We start from the raw sequence: 22,852 nt of genomic DNA on the forward strand, positions 1-22,852 counted from the left end.
AGGTGGCCAAAGTACTGGAGTTTCAGCTTCAGCATCATTCCTTCCAAAGAAATCCCAGGGTTGATCTCCTTCAGAATGGATTGGTTGGATCTCCTTGCAGTCCAAGGGATCTCAAGAGTCTTCTCCAACACCACACTTCAAAAGCATCAATTCTTCAGCACTCAGCCTTTTTCATGGTCCAACTCTCACATCCATATATGACTACTGGAAAAACCATAGCCTTGACTAGACAGACCTTAGTCGGCAAAGTAACGTCTCTGCTTTTGAATATGCTATCTAGGTTGGTCATAACTTTCCTTCCAAGGAGTAACCATCTTTTAATTTCATGGCTGCAGTCACCATCTGCAGTGATTTTGGAGCCCCCCCAAAAGTAAAGTCTGACACTGTTGCCCCGTCTATTTCCCGTGAAGTGATGGGACCGGATGCCATGATCTTCGTTTTCTGAATGTTGACCTTTAAGCCAACTTTTTCACTCTCCATTTTCACTTTCATCAAGAGGCTTTTTAGTTCCTCTTCACTTCCTGCCATAAGGGTGGTGTCATCTGCATATCTGAGGTTATTGATATTTCTCCCAGCAATCTTGATTCCAGCTTGTGCTTCTTCCAGTCCAGCGTTTCTCATGATGTACTCTGCATAGAAGTTAAATAAGCAGGGTGACAATATACAGCCTTGACGTACTTCTTTTCCTATTTGGAACCAGTCTGTTGTTCCATGTCCAGTTCTAACTGTTGCTTCCTGACCTGCATACAGATTTCTCAAGAGGCAGGTCAGGTGGTCTGGTATTCCCATCTCTTTCATAATTTTCCACAGTTTATTGCAGAGTACATCATGTGAAATGCAGGGCTGGATGAGGCACAAGCTGGAATCAAGACTGCCAGGGGAAATATCAGTAACCTCAGATGTGCAGATGATACCACTCTTACGGCAGAAAGTGAAGATGAACTAAAGATCCTCTTGAGGAAGGTGAAATAGGAGAGTGAAAAAGCTGGCTTAATATTGAACATTCAAAAAACTAAGATCATGGCATCCAGTCCCATCATTTCAAGGCAAACAGATGGGGAAACGATGGAAACAGTGACAGATTTTATTATCTTGGGCTCCAAAATCACTGCAGATGGTGACTGGGGCCATGAAATTAAAAGATGCTTGCTCCTTGGAATAAAAGCTATGACCAACATGAAAGTTAAAATTGAAAGTTGTCGCTCAGTCATGTCCAACTCTTTGCGACCCCATGGACTGTAGCCCACCAGGCTCCTCCGTCCATGGGATTCTCCAGGCAAGAATACTGGAGTTGGTTGCCATTTCCTTCTCCAGGGGATCTTCCTGACCCAGGGATCGAACCCAGGTCTGCCACATTAGGCAGATGCTTTAACCTCCGAGCCACCAGGGAAGCCACCTAGACAACCTAGACGACTTATTAAAAAGCAGAGACAAATACTTTGCCAACAAAGGTCTAGATAGTCAAAGCTATGGTTTTTCCAGTAGTCATGTATGGATGTGAGAGCTGGACCATAGAGAAGGCTGAGCACTGAAGAATTGATGCTTTCACACTGTGGTGTTGGAGAAGACTCTTGAGAGTCCCCTTGAACAGCAAAACAAACCTAAAAGAAATCAACCCTCAATATCATTGGAAGGACTGAAGCTGGAGCTGAAGCTCCAATACTTTGGCCACCTGATGAGAAGAGCTGACTCATTGGAAAAGACCCTGATGCTGGGAAAGACAGAAGGCAGGAGGAGGGGATGACAGAGGACATTAAGGCATCATCAACTCAATGGACATGAGTTTGAGCAATCTCCTAGAGATGGTGGAGGACAGGGAAACCTGGAGTGCAGCAGTCCATAGGGTCACAAAGAGTCAGACACAAATGAAAAACTGAACTGAACTGAACCAACCCTAAAGAAATGTATATAGATGAATGGCTTGACAAAGAATATTTTTTGAATTGTCATAAAGCAGCTCAATGAGGTAAAAGAGGACACATCAGATAAACAACTGAAGACAAACAGAAAAAAAAATGAGATGTTAATAAAGAAATAGAAACCATTTTAGAAAGAAAAAGAAAACTGGGACCTATAATTTGCAGCTATTTATTCATTGAGAGGAACAACAAAAAATAAAAAAAAAATATGAAGAAAGTCTATGGAATTTATGGTATACCTATAAAGAACCAATAGTATTTTGGGAGTCTCAGGAGGGCAGACAGAAAGAAAGAGAAAAGCCAAAAACTTAAAGAAATAATGGTTGATGTTGGAGACTATTTTGCCTATGTTCTCCTCTAAGAGTTCTATAGTTTCTGGTCTTACATTTAGATCTTTAATCCATTTTGAGTTTATTTTTGTGTATGGTGTTACTGTTCTAGTTTCATTCTTTTACAAGTGGTTGACCAGTTTTCCCAGCACCACTTGTTAAAGAGATTGTCTTTTCTCCATTGTATATTCTTGCCTCCTTTCTCATAGATAAGCTGTCCATAGGTGCATGGATTTATCTCTGGGCTTTCTATTTTGTTCCATTGATCTATATTTCTGTCTTTGTGCCAGTACCATACTGTCTTGATGACTGTGGCTTTGTAGTAGAGCCTGAAGTCAGGCAGGTTGATTCCTCCAATTCCATTCTTCTTTCTCAAGATTGCTTTGTCTATTCAAGGTCTTTTGCATTTCCATACAAATTGTGAAATTATTTGTTCTAGTTCTGTGAAAATTACCATTGGTAGCTTGTTAGGGATTGCATTGAATCTATAGATTGCTTTGGGTAGTATACTCATTTTCACTATATTGATTCTTCTGATCCATGAACATGGTATATTGACCCACCTCCCAGAATATTGGAAATAAAAGCAAAAATAACAAATGGGATCTAATTAAAATTAAAAGCTTCTGCACAACAAAGGAAACTATAAGCAAGGTGAAAAGACAGCCTTCAGAATGGGAGAAAATAACTGCAAATGAAGCAACTGACAAATAACTAATCTCAAAAATATACAAGCAACTCCTGCAGCTCAATTCCAGAGAAATAAATGACCCAATCAAAAATGGGCCAAAAAACTAAATAGACATTTCTCCAAAGAAGATATACAGATGGCTAACAAACACATGAAAAGATCCTCAACATCACTCATTATCAGAGAAATGCAAATCAAAACCACAATGAGGTACCATTTCACATCAGTCAGAATGGCTGCAATCCAAAAGTCTACAAGCAATAAATGCTGGAGAGGGTGTGGAGAAAAGGGAACCCTCTTACACTGTTGGTGGGAATGCAAACTAGTACAGCCACTATGAAGAACAGTGTGGAGATTCCTTAAAAAACTGGAAATAGAACTCCCTTATGACCCAGCAATCCCACTGCTGGGCATACACTCCAAGGAAACCAGAAATGAAAGAGACACGTGTACCCCAATGTTCATCGCAGCACTGTTTATAATAGTCAGGACATGGAAGCAACCTAGATGTCCGTCCATCAGCAGATGAATGGATAAGAAAGCTGTGGTACATATACACAACGGAGTATTACTCAGCCATTAAAAAGAATACATTTGAATCAGTTCTAATGAGGTGGATGAAACTGGAGTTGATTATACAGAGTGAAGTAAGCCAGAAAGAAAAACACCAATACAGTATACTAACGTATATATATGGAATTTAGAAAGATGGTAATAATAACCCTGTATGAGAGACAGCAAAAGAGACGCAGAAGTGTAAAACAGTCTTTTGGACTCTGTGGGAGAGGGCGAGGGTGGGATTATTTGGGAGAATGGCATTGAAACATGTATAATATCATATAAGAAATGAATCGCCAGTCCAAGTTCGATGCAGGATACAGGACGCTTGGGGCTGGTGCACTGGGATGATCCAGAGGGATGGTATGGGGAGGGATGTGAGACAGGGGTTCAGGTTTGGGAACATGTGTACACTCATGGTGGATTCATGTTGATGTATGGCAAAACGAATACAATATTTTAAAGTAATTAGCTTCCAATTAAAATAAATAAATTTAAATTTAAAAAAAGAGAGAGAAATAATGGTTGAGACATCAGAAATCTAGAGAGGGAAACGGACATCCAGATTTAGAGGCCCCAAAGTCTGCAATAGGTTGAACCCAAAGGGATTCTTATGAGACACATTATAACTGTCAAAAATCCAATGCAAAGAGAGAATTTTCACAGCAGTGAGAGAAAAGTGACTTGTCACATTAAAATATGCAAGGAAAAACACATAGACTATTGGTGGATTTCTTAGCAGAAACTTTGTAGGTCAGAAGCAAGTGGGATGATATATTCAAAACTTTAAAGGAAAATCTTTCAAACAAGAACACTTTACACCTGGCAAAATTTCTTCTCTTTAAGAAAGGAGGAGAAAGAAAGACTTTCCCAGACAAAGAAATGCTGAGGGAGATCATCAGATCATCAGTACTTGATCTGCCTTGCCAGAAGTGCTAAAAGGAGTTTAAATTGAAACAAACAAAATGCTAGACAATAACATGAAAATATAACTCATTGCTAATGGAAATATAAAGAAAAACACAATACTGTAATTATGGCACATAAATTACTTGTAACACTAGTCTATAAAGACAAAAATAGCAAAAATAACTAAACCACTGAAATGTGTTCATGGAAACAATACAGAAAGAAGTAAAATCCAGTATGAGTTCGTAAATTGTGTTTATGAGGGAAGGAGTAAAAGGTTATAAAATGTTTGATGTGAGCCCAGTATACAGTATTATGAACCTCCCTCCATAGTTCTTCAGGCACTCTTTATCAGATCTACTCTCTTGAGTCTATTTGTGACTTCCATTGTATAATCTCAACTCGCAGTCTGTTTAGGTATACAATGCTGGCTAAAAGGAGTGAAACCCCATCTACCACATACAGGCAGAGGGGTACAAGAACAAAATACCTCAAGGCATCAACATCGTAGAGGCCAACAAAACACATGCCACTGATATTGTCACCTTCAATTTTATTCATCGCTAAAAGGATGATGGTCTGTGTTCCCGGGATGCCCCATGCACTGGCATGAAACAGCAAGGCTTTCTTAGCTTCACTACCCCAACTTTGGCACAGCTGCCAAGAACCACGTGATGGCAAGAATCACCCACCAAATGCTGCCAGCCATAGTAAAAATATAGAGTATCATAAAAAGCATGATACAGGCTTTGTTATGAGATCCTTGGGTCACTGTGGAAGCCTTATACTGTGCAGGGCTGGATGCACTGCAGGCAACTCGGTCCTCAAGCAAAAACCCAATGAAGAAAATTAATGACACCATCATGTAGCAGACAGCATAAATTATAATGGATCTTTCAGGATAATGGAATCTTACCACATTAATCAAAAAAGTTAAAAAAGTAAACAACGTGGCAGAGAGGCAAATGATTGAAATCAATCCTATGAAATACCGAGCAAATGAAAGCTCTTCTCTCCTAAAGTACATATTTGGACAAGGAGGTGAACAATCACGCATGTGCAAAAAGGAACAGCCAAGATCAGGATCAATTTTCAACCCTCGGGGACACCAAAAGCCATAGTCCCCCTGCACTGCCACTGAGGCTCCTTCAGTAGGATCGCCAGCTAAATTCAGGTCCAACAGCCGAGATTACAGCTCACCACAATCTGGGAACCTCCACTGCTAAAACTGCCGTCTGTTGGTCATAATGATTCAGAAGATTGGGCGTGAAGGCAGTGTTATAAGGCAAATCCTGGCACATCCTCAAGTTAATAGGCTCAAAGAAAAAAAACTGTGCCCACCTATATGGCCCACAAACATTGTCAAAGGCCACAGATAGAAGACGATTCAACTCATAGCCATGCTTTCTTGATTGAATGGGATTCAGATGATCAGACCTACTCAATATGTATTTTAGATCTTTGTACACCTGCAGGTCTCAGCTTGAAAGTACTTCTATCTTACTGTTAAGTTCTTCAAACAGAATTACTCTTCACACCATCAGAGATTTGTTAGCTTGGTCTCACAAAAGGCATTTGTTTTTGGTTTCACAATATGGGAAAATGACATCATCTTGGAGAAGACTCTTGAGAGCCCCCTGGACTGCAAGGAGATCCAACCAGTCCATTCTGAAGGAGATCAGCCCTGGGATTTCTTTGGAAGGAATGATGCTAAAGCTGAAACTCCAGTACTTTGGCCATCTCATCCGAAGAGTTGACTCACTGGAAAAGACTCTGATGCTGGGAGGGATTGGGGGCAGGAGGAGAAGGGGATGACAGAGGATGAGATGGCTGGATAGCATCACTGACTCAATGGATGTGAGTCTGAGTGAACTCTGGGAGTTGGTGATGGACAGGGAGGCCTGGCTTGCTGTGATTGATGGGGTTGCAAAGAGTCAGACGTGACTGAGCGACTGAACTGAACTGAACTGCCTCTTCTTTTCATTTTATTACATCAGGTACCATGTGGCCAATGTGTCAAGTTGATCAACCACATTCCCAAACAACAGATTCCATCTTAGGAGAAGAGCTATTTCTTCCTTTGACTGAACTATCTCACACCTCGGGGCGGGCTCCTGGGGGGGCTGCGGCGCTGGCCGGGGGCAGGTCCCTCAGGTAAACGGAGCCAGCGAGGACCACCAGCGTGTGCCTCGGAGTGACCGGAGAACCAGGATAAACTGGTGAAGTTTATGATCCAGATTGGTGTTTTCAGCACTCTGTATCTCATACCACTCATGGTTGTAATTGGATGCTACTTTTATGAGCAAGCTTACCACGGCATCTGGGAAGCAACGTGGATACAAGAATGCTGCAGAGAACATCACATTCCATGCCCATATCATGAGTTTCCAACTCCTACGGAAGAACTAAAAATATGCAGGGACTAGCTTCTTAAAAGAGAAGAAATCGCTGAGCTAAAAGTGGAAAGAAACACCAGGCTGCTGCTGGAGCACCTGGTTTCCCCATATGTGCCATCCCTCCAGATGATGGCGGGCAAGCAGCAGGTGCAGTCCCCAACCGGCATGACCAGCGAGGTAGAGGTGCTCAGGGCGCTGAAATTGCTGTTTGAGCACCACAAGGCCCTGGACAAGAAGACAGAGGATAGAACCACCACCTGGAGCTGGTGGAGAAGCTGCAGCAGAGGCTGAGGAGGCCAGAGACTCTGCCCGAGGTGGAGGCCGAGCTGGCGCAGAGGGTGGCCGCGCTCTCCAAGGCGGGAGAGAGACAGGGCAGCATAGAGGAGAGGCTGTGCCAGATGGAGGCCCAACTGGAGGAGAAGAACAAGGAGCTGCACCAGGACCAGCTGACTCTAAACCTGGAAACCCTGAGAGCTGAACTGGACCAGATGAGACTGCAAGGGGCTCCCTTCCACCATGGCCAACCCCACTTGGGCAGCACCCCAGACCTCAGGTTCCCTGTGGCGGACTGGCCAGCAGACTCCTCGGACAACAGGGTGGTACTGCGGCACCCCCAGAAAGGCCGGCTGGCAGCGCTGCGCGGTGAGCCGTCCAAGGCAAGGACCCCACCGCCCCCTTCCTGTCCCTGGTGGGCACCTTGTAAGGCTCCTGCCCCCTCACGCTGTGGCCCTGAGGTGCAGACCCTGAAGGAGCAGGACTGGGAGCACGCGCAGCAAGCTATCATGCTGGCTGACATGGCCCAGGCATTCGAGAGTGATGAGGGCATGTCTGACGGCGAGGGCGACAGGGTCACCCTCTTCAGCTCGGCCACTCAGCTGTCGCCCAGTGGGCAGGGTGATGCCGAGACTCTGACTGTGATGCTGCAGGAGCAGCTAGACGCCATCAACGAAGAGATTCAGTTGATCGAAGAAGAGAAGGAGAATACAGAGCAGCGGGCCGAGGAGACTGAGAGCAGGGAGAGCAGGGGGAGCTTAGGCAGCCTCCATCGTTTAAAATCAGTCAGCTCCCTCAACCTGCATCCTGCCTCCTCACGTGCAGGCTCCTGCCCACCCCTGCCCAAGCCCAGAAGGAGGCGGCACAGCCCGGCGCAGGAGGGAGACCGCGGGCATCATGACTCTGGTATGTGTCTGCCTCCTCCCTGCCGCATCCTTCCCCCAGGACACTGGTTTTCTTTGTTTGTTGGTTGGTTGGTTGGTTTTTCTCTTTTTACCCAGAAGGAAATCAGGTACATTTGCTACCCTCAGGGGTCTTAAATTTTTTAACCTGCCTAGTCTTTAATCATTCCACAATGGCACAGCGACAAATTAGTCTTGATATTTGGACCACCGGCTTAGCACATCGTCATGAACTCAGCCTGCCTCTATAACATTGGGCCTGGCCTGTGCTGGGCACAGCAGCTGCAGGGAAGTTTCTGTTCTCAGGGAACAGACAGCTTCGTGAAAGTAACCATAGGCAGCTCTCATGGTGTGGGAAAGCCGTGCAGCACTTTTTCCATTGGGGATGCCTGGTTGCAGGGTGCAGGGCATGCGGTGGGAACAAAACCAAGAATCTACATTGGTCTGTTTGCTGATGGACCTGGCCGCGCGCTCAGGCCAGCTCTGTGTGTGAAACCAGGTTAAAAGCCCGGTGCCCCAGGACCCCAGGGAAGACGTCGGGCTGCCTCACTTTTCCGTGTCTAAAAACGGGATGACCACCTAGGGCTTTTGGTGACAGAGTATGCGGCTCTAAAGCACATGTTCCAGCTTTCTTGCATGTTGAGCTTACATTCTGTGAGTGCATTGCTATTTACCCCATGAAATCACATGTACAACACTCTGCTTTGTAACTGGACTTGTATTATCACTTTTTTCTGTTACCACCCATTTCATGTTAGCTGCATTGCTAGTCAGCTTATAATTAAGTTAACCGTGTGTCATTTTAGCGGCCTGTGAAGTGGTAACTAGTCCATTTTGTGGTCTTTTGACACACTTTTTATAATTTGCATCATTAGCTAATTAGTTGATATTTAAAATTCTTTGACGATTTCTCTGTGGTTTCATGCTTGATTTCTTTCCGAATACTTGTTAAAGAACAGTTCTGTATGTTTTCCTTGGTGTTAGAGTTCTCTGACAGTGTGTCTGCTTTCATCATTGGTTTTGATTTCCTGTCTCATCCTGTTGTCTGCTTAGTCATTGTCAATCCAGACCCTCCCCCCTGCCCCCAAGGCTGTAGTTTACCCATCCATCTCCCCTCCCCCGTCTCCCCACTTGCTCTGGTCATAGCTGTGCTGTGGTCCACAGGGTGTGTCCCCTTAGTCGGGTTTGTGCTTTGTCTTCATGTCTCATTAAATGTGTTTTTCCGCCATAGCAGTAAGTGGAATTGGTGTATCACTATGCAGTTACAGGAGAAGGCAATGGCAACCCACTCCAGTACTCTTGCCTGGAAAATCCCATGGACAGAGGAGCCTGGTAGGCTGCAGTCCATGGGGTCGCACAGAGTCGGACACGACTGAAGTGACTTAGCAGCAGCAGCAGCATTGTATAATCAGGAGCTTCCCTGGTGGCTCAGAGGTTAAAGCGTCTGCCTGCAATGTGGGAGACCCGGGTTTGATCCCTGGGTCAGGAAGATCCCCTGGAGAAGGAAATTGCAAACCACTCTTGCTTAGAGAATCCAATGGGCAGAGGAGCCTGGTACGCTACAGTCCACCAGATCCCAAAGAGTGGGTCACGACTGAGCAACTTCACTTTCAATGTATAATCATAAGGGATTTTATTTATGTCATACCTGAATGCTAGCTTAAAATGGTAGAGAAGAAGGACATACTCTTATCTTCTCCTGCAAGAACATCAAAACACACTAGCTGCTAAACTATCAACAGGAAGATGTTAGAACAGACCAAGTAAAAAAAGATACTCCACATCCAAAGACAGAGGAGAAGCCACATCTAGACAGTAGGACAGTCACTATCATATTAAAATCAAACCCCATACCTGCCAGAGACTCTTGGAGGGTACAAACAAAACCTGCTATGCACCAGGACTCAGGGGAAAGAAGCAGTGACCTCCATAACAGACTGAGCCAGACCTTCCAGTGAGTATTTGAGGGTCTCCTGCAGAAGTGTGGGTCAGCAGTGGCCTGCTGCGGGATCAGGGGCACTGGCAGCAGCAGTCCTGGGAGGTGCAGCATGTTGGCATAAGCCCTCTTGGAGGAGGTTGCCATTAGCCCACTGACTATAATGGTCCTTGGAGTTCTTTTGAAGGAGGTTGCCATTACTGCCATTACACCTACCATACTTTGGCCTAAGGCCAAACTACAGGGAAGGAACACAGCTCCACCCATAGGCAGAAAATTGGATTAAACATTTACTGAGCATGGCTTCATCCATCAGAGCAAGACCCACTTTTACCCACAGCCAATCCTCCCACCAGGATGCTTCTCAAGCCTCTTACCCTCATCCATCAGAGGGCAGACAGAATGAAAACTGCAATCACAGAAAACTAACCAAACTTATCACATGGATAACAATCTTGTATAATTCAGTGAAGCTATGAGCTGTGGCATGTAGGGCCACCCAAGACAGACAGGTCATGGTGGAGAGTTCTGAAAACACATGGTCCACTGGAGAAGAGAATGGCAAACCACTTCATTCTTTCCTCAAGAGCCCCATGAACAGTATGAAAAAGCAAAAAGATATGACACTGAAAGATGAACTCCCCAGGTTGGTAGGTGCCCAATATGCTACTGGAGAAGAGCAGAAAAACAGCTCCAGAAGAAACGAAGAGGCTGAGCCAAAGTGGACAATGATCATCTGTGGCTATATATGGTAGTGAAAGTAAAGTCTGATGCTGTAAAGAAAAATATTGCATAGGAGCTTGGATTGTTAGGTCCATGAATGAAGGTAAATTGGAAATGATCAATCAGGATATGGCAAGAGTGAATATCAACATTTTAGAAATCAGTTCAGTTCAGTCACTCAGTTGTGTCTGACTCTTTGGGACCCTATGAACCGCAGCACTCCAGGCCTCCCTGTCCATCACCAACTCCCAGAATCCACCCAAACCCATGTCCATTGTGTCAGTGATGCCATCCAACCATCTCATCCTCTGTCGTCCCCTTCTGCTGCCCTCAATCTTTCCCAGCATCAGGGTCTTTTCCAATGAGTCATCACTCCGCAACAGGTGGCCAAAGTATTGGAGTTTCAGCTTCAACATCAGTCCCTCCAATGAACACCCAGGACTGATCTCCTTTAGGATGAACTGGCTGGATCTCCCTGCAGTCCAAGGGACTCTCAAGAGTCTTCTCCAACACCACAGTTCAAAAGCATCAATTCTTTGGCGCTCAGCTTTCTTTATAGTCCAACCCGACATCTATACATGACCACTGGAAAAACCATATCCTTGACTAGATGGACCTCTGTTGACAAAGTAATGTCTCTGCTTTTTCATATGCTGTCTAGATTGCTCATAACTTTCCTTCCAAGAAGCAAGCCTCTTTTAATTTCATGGCTGTAGTCACCATCTGCAGTGATTTTGGAGCCCAGAAAAATAAAGTCAGCCACTGTTTCCCCATTTATTTGCCATGAAGTGATGAGACCAGATGCCATGATATTAGTTTGGAATCAGTGAACTAAAATGGACTAGAATGGGTGAATTTAATTCAGATGACCACTTTATCTACTACTGTGGGCAAGAATCCCTTAGAAGAAATGGAGTAGCCCTCATAGTCAACAAAAGAGTCTGAAAGTACTTGGGTGCAATCTCAAAAATAACAGAATGATCTCTATTCATTTCCAAGGCAAACCATTCAATATCACAGTAATCTAAGCCTAGGCCCCAACCACCAATGCCGAAGAAGCTGAAGTTGAATAGTTCTATGAAGACCTACAAGACCTTTAGGAACTAACACCAAAAAAATATGTCCTTTTCATCATAGGGGACAGAAATGCAAAAGTTGGAAGTCAAGAGATACCTGGAGTATCAGGCAAATTTGGCCTTGGGGTACAAAATGCAGCAGAGCAAAGACTAACAGAGTTCTGCCAAGAGAAGGCACTGGTCACAGCAAACACTCTCTTCCAGCAACACAAGAGATGATTCTAAACATGGGCATCACCAGATGGTCAGTACTAAACTCAGACTGATTATATTCTTTGCAGTCGAAGATGCAGCAGCTATATACAGTCAGCAAAAACAAGACCAAGAGCTAACTGTGGCTCAGATCATGAAATCCCTATTGCAAAACTCAGGCTCAGATTGAAGACAGTAGGGAAAACTACTATGCCATTCACACATGATCTAAAATAGGTAGGAGAGACTGAAACATAATCTTGCCACAAACTACCTCACATGGCAAGCCACAATCGGAACTCTCAAATCAGATCTTCTCCCTGAAGAGCAAGGGATTTGAACCCCACATCTGATTCCCCAGACTTTAAGATCTGTGCCTTAGAGCTGAGCCCCCAAACATCTACCTTTAAAAACCAATGGGGCTTGCATCCACGAGACGAAGAGGTCTCTAGCAAACTAAGAAACAGTTTGGGAATGCATGTAAGAATTAAAGATTTTAAAATTTAAAAAATAAAAAACTAAAAAAAAAAAATAATAATAAATAAAAAAATAAACAAAATAAATAAAGTGCTCCTAGATTCACCTGAATATGCCCCAGGGCCCAAGACAGAAGCTGCAACTGAAAAATCACCCAGTCTTTCTGTGAAAGAGGCCCATTTACTTGTCTTAAACCTTCTGCCTTAGAAACAGGCATCTAATTTAAGACATATATTGCCTACTGAAATACTTTCCAAAGACGGAGGATAGCACTCTTTCACTGTTTTATTCCAGGTAACTGGTATCTCCTGGAAAGTAACTCAACACTCAGTAACTGTTTTCACAGAAGTAAAATGAACAGTTAAAAAACTGTATTTAACTACAAAAGACCCCAAACAGCAGAAGAAGAACAACAAATCTGGAGTCATCATGCTTCCTGATTCATACTATATTACAAACTATAGTAATCAAAATAGTATTAGCATAGAAACAGACACATAGATCAACAGAACAGAATTGAGAGTTTAGAAATAAACCTACAAATATATGGTCAATTAATTAACAACAAAGGAGCCAGGAATATACAATGGAGAATGAATAGTCTCTTTAATAAATGGTATGGGGAAAACTGGATAGTCACATGCAGAACCACTATCCTACACCGTACACAAAAGTTAACTCAAAATTCTTTAAAGACCTGAATGTAAAAACTGAAACCTAAACTCCTAGAAGTTTTATATAGTAAGTGCCCTGACATCAATCTTGGTGATGATTTTTGGGTTAAACAACAAAAGCAAAGCAAACAAACAAGAAAGTCTACATAAATTACAAAGCCTCTAGACAGCAAAGGAAGCCATCAACAAAATGAAAAGGCAACAGAGAGACTGAGTGAAAATATCTGCAAATCACACATCTGATAAGAGGTTAATATCCAAAATATACAATAACTAATATACTTATGTAATTTCAAAATGGGCAGAGACTCTGAATAGACATTTTTTTCTGAAGAAGACATACAGAGGGCAAATAGGTACATGATAAGGTGCTCAACATCACTATTCATTAGGGAAATGCAAATTAAAACAATGACTTATCACCTCACACCTATCAGAATGTCTACCATCAAAAAGACAGAAAATAACAAGTGTTGGTCATAAATGTGGAGAAAAAGAAACCCTCATGCCTTGTTGGTGTGAATATAAATTGGTACAACCACTATGGAAAACAGTATGAAGTTTCCTCAAAAAATTAAAACTAGAATTACCAGATGATCCAGCAATTCCATTTCTGGGTATTTATCAGAAGAAACAAAAGCACTAACTCAAAAAGATATGTGTACCCTTCCATGTTCGCTGCAACATTATTTACAGTAGCCAACATACGAAACCAATCTAAGCATCCATTAGTGATGATTGGATAAAAAAATATGATATACACACACACAATGGAATATTATTCAGCCATAATAATGAAGGAAATTCATACTCTTCTGAAGTTTGTTTATTGCTTTCTCTAGTTTTAAGTCGTGGCTATTTAACTATTTTAAGTTATGATTATTTTAAGTATTTCTCTTTTTAATGAGGATATTAAAAGGTTCTATAATTTTTATTGAAGTCTTTATTAGATTTTAAGATATTGTGATTTTTTATTTTAAAAAGAGAAATAAGAGAAGACTGCATAGAACAGGTAAAAAAAACTTTCTCTTACTATTTCTTAGACATCTAAATTCCAAAAGAAAAGCATACTGTATGTGATTATTTTAATTCATGAATAGATACCTACCGGAATACATTAGTTGGAAACATCTTTGTATAAAATGATTCAGATTTTCAGTATTTCAAAATTAAAATTTTTGAAAAACAAAATTTGCATAATAAACTTTGTACAAAAGAAATGATATATCTGAAATTTGCCTCAAAATAATCCAGTGTGTTAACTTATATGCAGAGTACATCATGAGAAACTCTGGGCTGGATGAAGCACAAGCTGGAATCAAGATTGCCAGAAGAAATATCAATAACCTCAGATATGCAGATGACACCACCCTTATGACAGAAAGTGAAGAGGAACTAAAAAGCCTCTTGATGAAAGTGAAAGTGGAGAGTGAAAAAGTTGGCTTAAAGCTGAACATTCAGAAAACGAAGATCATGGCATCTGGTCCCATCACTTCATGGGAAATAGATGGGCAAACAGTGGAAACAGTGGCTGACTTTATTTTCCTGGACTCCAAAATCACTGCAGATGGTGACTGCAGCCATGAAATTACAAGACGCTTACTCCTTGGAAGGAAAGTTATGACCAACCTACACAGCATATTAAAAAGCACAGACATTACTTTGTCAACAAAGGTCAGTCTAGTGAAGGCTATGGTTTTCCAGTGGTCATGTATGGATGTGAGAGTTGAACTAGAAAGAAAGCTGAGCGCTGAAGAATTGATGCTTTTGAAGTGTGGTGTTGAAGACGACTCTTGAGAGTCCCTTGGACTGCAAGGAAATCCAACCAGTCCATCCTGAAGGAGATCAGTCCTGGGTGTTCACTGGAAGGACTGATGTTGAAGCTGAAACTCCAATACTTTGGCCACCTAATGCGAAGAGCTGACTCATTGGAAAAGACCCTGATGCTGGGAAAGATTGAGGGCAGGAGGAGAAGGGGACAACAGAGGATGAGATGGTTGAATGGCATCACCAACTCAACGGACATGGGTTTGGGTGGACTCTGGGAGTTGGTGATGGACAGGGAGGCCTGGCATGCTGCAGTTCATGGGGTCGCAACGAGTTGGACACGACTGAGCAACTGAACTGAACTGAACTGACTGAATCCAGTGTAGAGGAAATAATAGGGATATACATGACTTAAAGTGTTCATGAACTGATGATTGATGAAGGTGGGTGATGCATAATATAGTAGTTTATATATACCATTCTCTCTAGTTTGGTGTGTATTTTCAATTACCCAAAATTAAACTGTTAAAAATAAAAGGTCTATAATAATTATGAAGCTATCAAATTTGTTTTTATCACATTTATGTGTAATTTTTAGAGGTAACGCACATGGGGTCCCTCTCCACCTTCTGTTGCTGGTATCACAACTAAGGTCATTTTGAGAGGAGAAATCAGTGCCCTGCTATATCAATTCCTAAAAGGTTATGTATAAGCCAGAGAAAGCTTCATAGTTTTATTAAAAGCACAAAATGGATTATCACAGTAACTGATTCATTATAAGATTTGAGTTTGAATGATAGTTTCACAATTATTACAATTATAACTTTGGAAAAATACATCATCTCTGTTAAGTCTCAACTACTTCACCTGTAAAATATAGATAATTCCAAATACCCCAAAAGATTTTTGTGAAGCTCTGTTGTGACCATGTGTGTGTTAGGATTTTGTTAATTATATGGAACTATACTAATGATAAGTCATTATTAACATCATTATTTCAATCTACTTCTTTATGAACATATCTATATTGAAAATATAATAACTGCTTGGAGGGAAATGTCCATATTACTGTTGAATGTGCATGCATAATAATCTGCACTTATTTTGTTAAAACTTAAAGAAATTTAATCATAAATTTTCTATATTTTTAAGTAATTTATTTTTTAGAACACTAACTCTTATTAAAGAAAAAAGCTGCAACCTACCAAAATTTAAAAACACATTCACTTGATATATAAGTCTGTATGAGATAAGATCCTGAGATCCAATCAAGAAACTGACTTTCCAAGAATCTTTCTGGAAAGGCTGCTATATAGAATAATAGAAACATCAGAATGTGTACTAATGTATGGGATGATTATCATAACTGAATCGTTAGGCCACATATCTTTGAGTTAAGCTATTAGTATAGTTTATGTTCCGGTAACTCATACACATTTTATGTTCAGCCCTGTGATTTCTTATTTATGAATTATTATTAAGTACAGATAAAACACAGATCCTAATATCCTGTCATTATTGCTTGCAAAGGCCTTCATTCAAAATTTTCATATGCTGCATTTTAAAGGAGGGTGTGTGTGTCTCTGTATAATTTTGTGTGTTTCTCTTTGTATAATTTATCAACTATCAACGTTATATTTGAATATATTCAATATAGTCAATAAAAATATATTCAATAAGAAATATATATTCTTATATATATTCAATAAGTATATTGAATATATTCAATAAGAAATAAAATTTTAAAATCAAATAATTAATGCTAATTAATTATTAGTGTCTAGTACATGACTGGCACTGATCTCAGTACTTTAAATGTTTTAACGCAGCTAATTCTCATACCCTATAAGGTAGATTCTATTACTAGCCCCATTTTATAGACAAGAAAACAGACACAGAGATTAAGGAACTTTAACCGTCACACAACTTGTGAGGTGTACAGCTTGGAATTCAATCCTTAAGTCTGGCTCTAGACCAGGGTTTCTCAAACTTGGAGCTATAGATATGTTGGGCCCAGTAATTCATTGCTTTAAGGATGGTATCCAGTGCACTATAGGATTAAGCATTAGCAACATACCTAGCCTTACTTAGTAGATGCTGCTAGCTCCCCCACCTCAGTCATGACATTCAAATAACATCTCCAGACACAACCAACTGCCTCCTTGATGGAGGGGAATGGCAAAATCACCTCCAGTTGAGAACCACTGCTCTAGAGAAACCCCTACAGAACACTGCCTCTGCAAAAACCACAATACAGAAATATGGAAAGTGAGAAAGATAAGAAAATGAAAACCACCTAAAATTTCACTATCCAGAGTTAATCATTAATATTGCCCAAACTTTTTAAGCTTCCTGGATGCTCCTCCCCAAATACATTCCTATCCCTTTACCTAGTCTCATTTCAGTTCAGTTCAGTCGCTTAGTCGTGTCCGACTCTTTGTGACCCCATGAATCACAGCACGCCAGGCCTCCCTGTCCATCACCATCTCCCAGAGTTCACTCAGACTCACGTCCATCAAGTCAGTGATGCCATCCAGCCATCTCATCCTCGGTCGTCCCCTTCTCCTCCTGCCCTCAATCACTCCCAGCATCAGAGTCTTTTCCAGTGAGTCAACTCTTCTAATGAGGTGGCCAAAGTACTGGGGTTTCAGCTTTAGCATCATTCCTTCCAAAGAAATCCCAGGGTTGATCTCCTTCAGAATGGACTGGTTGGATCTCCTTGTAGTCCAAGGGACTCTCAAGAGTTTTCTCCAACACCACAGTTCAAAAGCATCAATTCTTCGGCACTCAGCCTTCTTCACAGTCCAACTCTCACATCCATACATGACCACAGGAAAAACCATAGCCTTGACTAGACGGACCTTAGTCGGCAAAGTAATGTCTCTGCTTTTGAATATACTATCTAGGTTGCTCATAACTTTTCTTCCAAGGAGTAAACGTCTTTTAATTTCATGGCTGCAGTCACCATCTGCAGTGATTTTGGAGCCCCAAAAAATAAAGTCTAACACTGTTTCCACTGTTTCCCCATCTATTTCCCATGAAGTGATGGGACCAGATGCCATGATCTTCGTTTTCTGAATGTTGAGCTTTAAGCCCACTTTTTCGCTCTCCTCTTTCACTTTCATCAGGAGGCTTTTTAGCTCCTCTTCACTTTCTGCCATAAGGGTGGTGTCATCTGCATATCTGAGGTTATTGATATTTCTCCCAGCAATCTTGATTCCAGCTTGTGTTTCTTCCAGTCCAGCGTTTCTCATGATGTACTCTGCATAGAAGTTAAATAAGTAGGGTGACAATATACAGCCTTGACGTACTCCTTTTCCTATTTGGAACCAGTCTGTTGTTCCATGTCCAGTTCTAACTGTTGCTTCCAAACCTGCATACAGATTTCTCAAGAGGCAGGTTAGGTGGTCTGGTATTCCCATCTCTTTCAGAATTTTCCACAGTTTCTTGTGATCCACACAGTCAAAGGCTTTGGCATAGTCAATAAAGCAGAAATACATGTTTTTCTGGAACTCTCTTGCTTTTTCCATGATCTAGCAGATGTTGGCAATTTGATCTCTGGATCCTCTGCCATTTCTAAAACCAGCTTGAACATCAGGGAGTTCATGGTTCGCATATTGCTGAAGCCTGGCTTGGAGAATTTTGAGCATTACTTTCCTAGCATGTGAGATGAGTGCAATTGTGCAGTAGTTTGAGCATTCTTTTGCATTGCCTTTCTTTGGAATTGGAATGAAAACTGACCTTTTCCAGTCCCGTGGCCACTGCTGAGTTTTCCAAATTTGCTGGCATATTGAGTGCAGCCCTTTCACAGCATCATCTTTCAGGATTTGAAACAGCTCAACTGGAATTCCATAACCTCCACTAGCTTTGTTCGTAGTGATGCTTTCTAAGGCCCACTTGACTTCACATTCCAAGATGTCTGGCTCTAGATTAGTGATCACATCATCATGCTTATCTGGGTCGTGAAGATCTTTTTTGTACAGTTCTTCTGTGTATTCTTGCCACCTCTTCTTAATATCATCTGCTTCTGTTAGGTCCAGACCATTTCTGTCCTTTATCGAGCCCATCTTTGCATGAACTGTTCCCTTGGTATCTCTAAATTTTCTTGAAGAGATCTCTAGTCTTTCCATTCTGTTCTTTTCCTCTATTGCTTTGCATTGATCGCTGATGAAGGCTCTCTTATCTCTTCTTGCTATTCTTTGGAACTCTGCATTCAGATGCTTATATCTTTCCTTTTCTCCTTTGGCTTTTACCTCTCTTCTTTTCACAGCTATTTGTAAGGCCTCCCCAGACAGACATTTTGCTTTTTTGCATTTCTTTTCCATGGGGATGGTCTTGATCCTTGTCTCCTGTACAATGTCACGAACCTCATTCCAGAGTTCATCAGGCACTCTATCAGATCTAGGCCCTTAAATCTATTTCTCACTTCCACTGAATAATCATAAGGGATTTGATTTAGGTCATACCTGAATGGTCTAGCGGTTTTCCCTACTTTCTTCAGTTTGAATCTGAATTTGGTATTAAGGAGTTCATGATCTGAGCCACAGTCAGCTCCGGGTCTTGGTTTTGTTGACTGTATAGAGCTTCTCCATCTTTGGCTGCATAGAATATAATCAATCTGATTTCGGTGTTGACCATCTGGTGACGTCCATGTGTAGAGTCTTCTCTTGTTGTTGTTGGAAGAGGGTGTTTGCTATGACCAGTGCATTTTCTTGGCAAAACTCTATTAGTCTTTGCCCTGCTTCATTCCACATTCCAAGGCCAAATTTGCCTATTACTCCAGGTGTTTCTTGACTTCCTACTTTTGCATTCCAGTCCCCTATAATGAAAAGGGTATCTTTTTTCGGTGTTAGTTCTAAAAGGTCTTGTAGGTCTTCATAAAACCGTTCAACTTCGGCTTCTTCAACGTTACTGTTTGGGGCATAGACTTGGATAACTGTGATACTGAATGGTTTGCCTTGGAAATGAACAGAGATCATTCTGTCGTTTTTGGGATTGCATCCAAGTCCTGCATTTCAGACTCTTTTGTTGACCATGATGGCTACTCCATTTCTTCTGAGGGATTCCTGCCCGCAGTAGTAGATATGATGGTCATCTGAGTTAAATTCACCCATTCCGGTCCATTTTAGTTCGCTGAGTCCTAGAATGTCGACATTCACCCTTGCCACCTCTTGTTTGACCACTTCCAATTTGCCTTGATTCATGGACCTGACATTCCAGGTTCCTATGCAACATTGCTTTTTACATCATCGGATCTTGCTTCTATCACCAGTCACATCCACGAATGGGTATTGATTTTGCTTTGGCTCCATCCCTTCATTCTTTCTGGAATTATTTCTCCACTGATCTCCAGTAGCATATTGGGCACCTAATGACCTGGGGAGTTCTTCTTTTGGTATCCTATCATTTTGCCTTTTCTAGTCTCACAGTCCTAAATATTATGTTAATCATCCTCTTGCTTGTCTTTATGATTTTCCTGTATGTGACTACATCCCTAAAAAACATAGTCTTACCTGTTCTTAAATTTCATATAAACAAATATATAGTGCATTCCTCATGTTATATGCTTTTTTCACTCAAATCCTATGTTTTGGAAAAATATCCATGCTGATGAGTAAGTTTATTCATTTTCACTGCCTATTGTATTTCACTGGGTGAATATCATAATTTATTCATCTATTCTACTACTGATGGACATTTAGTTAGTTTCAAGCTTTTTCTATTACAAACAGTGCTTCTATGAACATTTTCCTACATACCTTTAGGGTATATACCCAAGAATAGAATTTCTGGTCAGAGGCAATGCACATCTTAAATTTTAAGAAATAATTCCAGGAGCAGTCCTAAGATGGCAGAGGAATAGGATGGGGAAACCACTTTCTCCCTGACAAATTCATCAAAAGAACATTTGAACGCTGAGCAAATTCCACAACAACTTCTGAACACTGGCAGAGGACACCAGGCACCCAGAAAGGCAGCCCATTGTCTTGGAAAGGAGGTAGGACAAAATACAGAAGATAAAAAGAGAGACAAAAGAGTTAGGGACAGAGATCCATCCCAGGGAGGGAGTCATAAAAGAGGAGAAGTTTCCAAACACCAGGAAACCCTCTCACCAGAGGGTCTATGGGGAGTTTTGGAATCTCAGAAGGCAACACAACTGGGAGGAAAAATAAATAAATAAATAAATCCCACAGATTACATGCCTAATGGTATCTCCAGCAGAGAAGTAGCCCAGACTCTTGCATCTGCCACCAGCAAGGGAGGGCTGAACAGGGAGGTGCTGGCTGCATTGCTTAGGGTAAGGATCAGGACTGAATGCCCTGAAGGCAATCTGAGGGAGCTAACCTGAGACAGCAATCCAAACTGTGGGATAGCTAGAGAGAGAGAGAGAGAGAGAGAGAGAGAGAGAGAGAGAGAGAGGGAGAGAGAGAGAACTTTCCAGTGAAAAGCCCTAACCTAAGGCACTGCTGGGCCGCTCATAGAACAAAGGACTAAGAGAATACCAGAGGAAAGCTAGCTGGCAGCTGGCCGGCCCATCATCCCCGGCTGGAAGCAGGGAGGAGGGCCGGCGGCAGCCAGAGCCATAAAGGGGCAAACAGCCCCAGAGATGGCATCCTCCACCAAACTGTGAGCAGGTTCCCAGTTGCCAACCAAGTCTTCCTGGGATCCTGGACGGATGACAAACGCCAAGAGGGTTGCAGCCAAGAGATCAGCTCCCCAGAACAGACACATGGCACACCTGAGACTGCGTTCCTGCTGCAGGAAACCCAGCAGCTGGGATGGGGGAGGTGATAAGACGCACCACACCTAAGAAGAGCCCACTCGCCAAGCACCTGGTTGCCTGAGTTGCTCAGACCTGGGAAGGAAGGGCACAAAATGCAGGTCCAACCGAGTCTGCGCCTTTGTGGAGAACCTGAACCTGACCGGCTTAGACCTGGGAAGTGCATGCAACCCAGGGCCCGCTTTAGATAGCTCCCCTGCAGAGCAACCTGGAGCCTGAGCAGTGTAGATTGGGAAAGCACATGAGCAGGGGCAAACCCAGTGTGGCTGAGACACTGAAAGCACTCCCCACACACTCCAGTGATATTTGTTTGCAGTGTTCCTCCCTCCCCATAGCACGACTGAACAAGTGAGCCTAAATAAGTGACCACCTTAGCCCCTTGTGTCAGGGCAAAAATTAGACACTGAAGAGACTTGCAAACAGAATTCAAACAGAGGGAACCGCTTTGGAAGCGACAGGTGCAACAGATCAAAACCCTACAGTTAGCACCGACTACACTGGAATGGGCCTATAGACTTGAGAAGTATAAGCTGGAACACGGAACTATCTGAAACTGAACTGACACCACACTGCCCGCAACAGCTCCAGAGAAATTCCTAGATATATTTTTACTATTATCATTTAAAAAATCTTTTTTTTTTTAATTTTTTAGTCCTCTCAGTTCAATTCAGTCACTCAGTCATATCCGACTATTTGCAACCCCATGAATCACAGCACAGCAGGCCTCCCTGTCCATCACCAACTCCTGGAGTTCACTCAAACTCACGTCCATTGAGTTGGTGATGCCATCCAGCCATCTCATCCTCCTGCCCTCAACCCCTCCCAGCATCAGAGTCTTTTCCAATGAGTCAACTCTTCTCATGAGGTGGCCAAAGTATTGGAGTTTCAGTTTCAGCATCAGTCCTTCATATGAACACCCAGGACTGATCTTCTTTAGGATGGACTAGGTGGATCTCCTTGCAGTCCAAGGGACTCTCAAGAGTCTTCTCCAACACCACACTTCAAAAGCATCAATTATTTGGTGCTCAGCTTTCTTCACAGTCCAACTCTCACATCCATACATGACCCCTGGAAAAACCACAGCCTTGACTAGACGGACCTTTGTTGGCAAAGTAATATCTCTGCTTTTGAATATGCTATCTAGGTTGGTCATAACTTTTCTTCCAAGGGAGTAAGCGTCTTGTAATTTCATGGCTGCAATCACCATCTGCCATGATTTTGGAGCCCCCAAAAATAAAGTCTGACACTG

General features: G+C 42.2%; 1 protein-coding gene and 1 pseudogene across 3 annotated transcripts in view; one reads left to right on the plus strand and one right to left on the minus strand.

The window, feature by feature from the left end:
- Nucleotides 1-22,852, plus strand: part of WDPCP (WD repeat containing planar cell polarity effector) — a 604,312-nt gene that overhangs the window by 518,355 nt on the left and 63,105 nt on the right. Inside the window, exon 16 of one of the 3 annotated variants that reach the window (XM_069583045.1) lies at nt 14,329-15,382. The exons of the other annotated variants lie outside the window; for them this stretch is intronic. Within the exon in view, the coding sequence (XP_069439146.1) occupies nt 14,329-14,852 (524 nt within the window). The 3' untranslated portion in view covers nt 14,853-15,382. Of the gene's footprint in view, nt 1-14,328; nt 15,383-22,852 lie in introns of those variants that run through there. 3 annotated transcript variants of the gene reach the window in all.
- Nucleotides 4,764-5,652, minus strand: LOC138435150 (frizzled-3 pseudogene; annotated as a pseudogene).

This window comes from Ovis canadensis, chromosome 3 (genome assembly GCF_042477335.2).
Source record: "Ovis canadensis isolate MfBH-ARS-UI-01 breed Bighorn chromosome 3, ARS-UI_OviCan_v2, whole genome shotgun sequence".
Taxonomy (NCBI): Eukaryota; Metazoa; Chordata; class Mammalia; order Artiodactyla; family Bovidae; genus Ovis; species Ovis canadensis.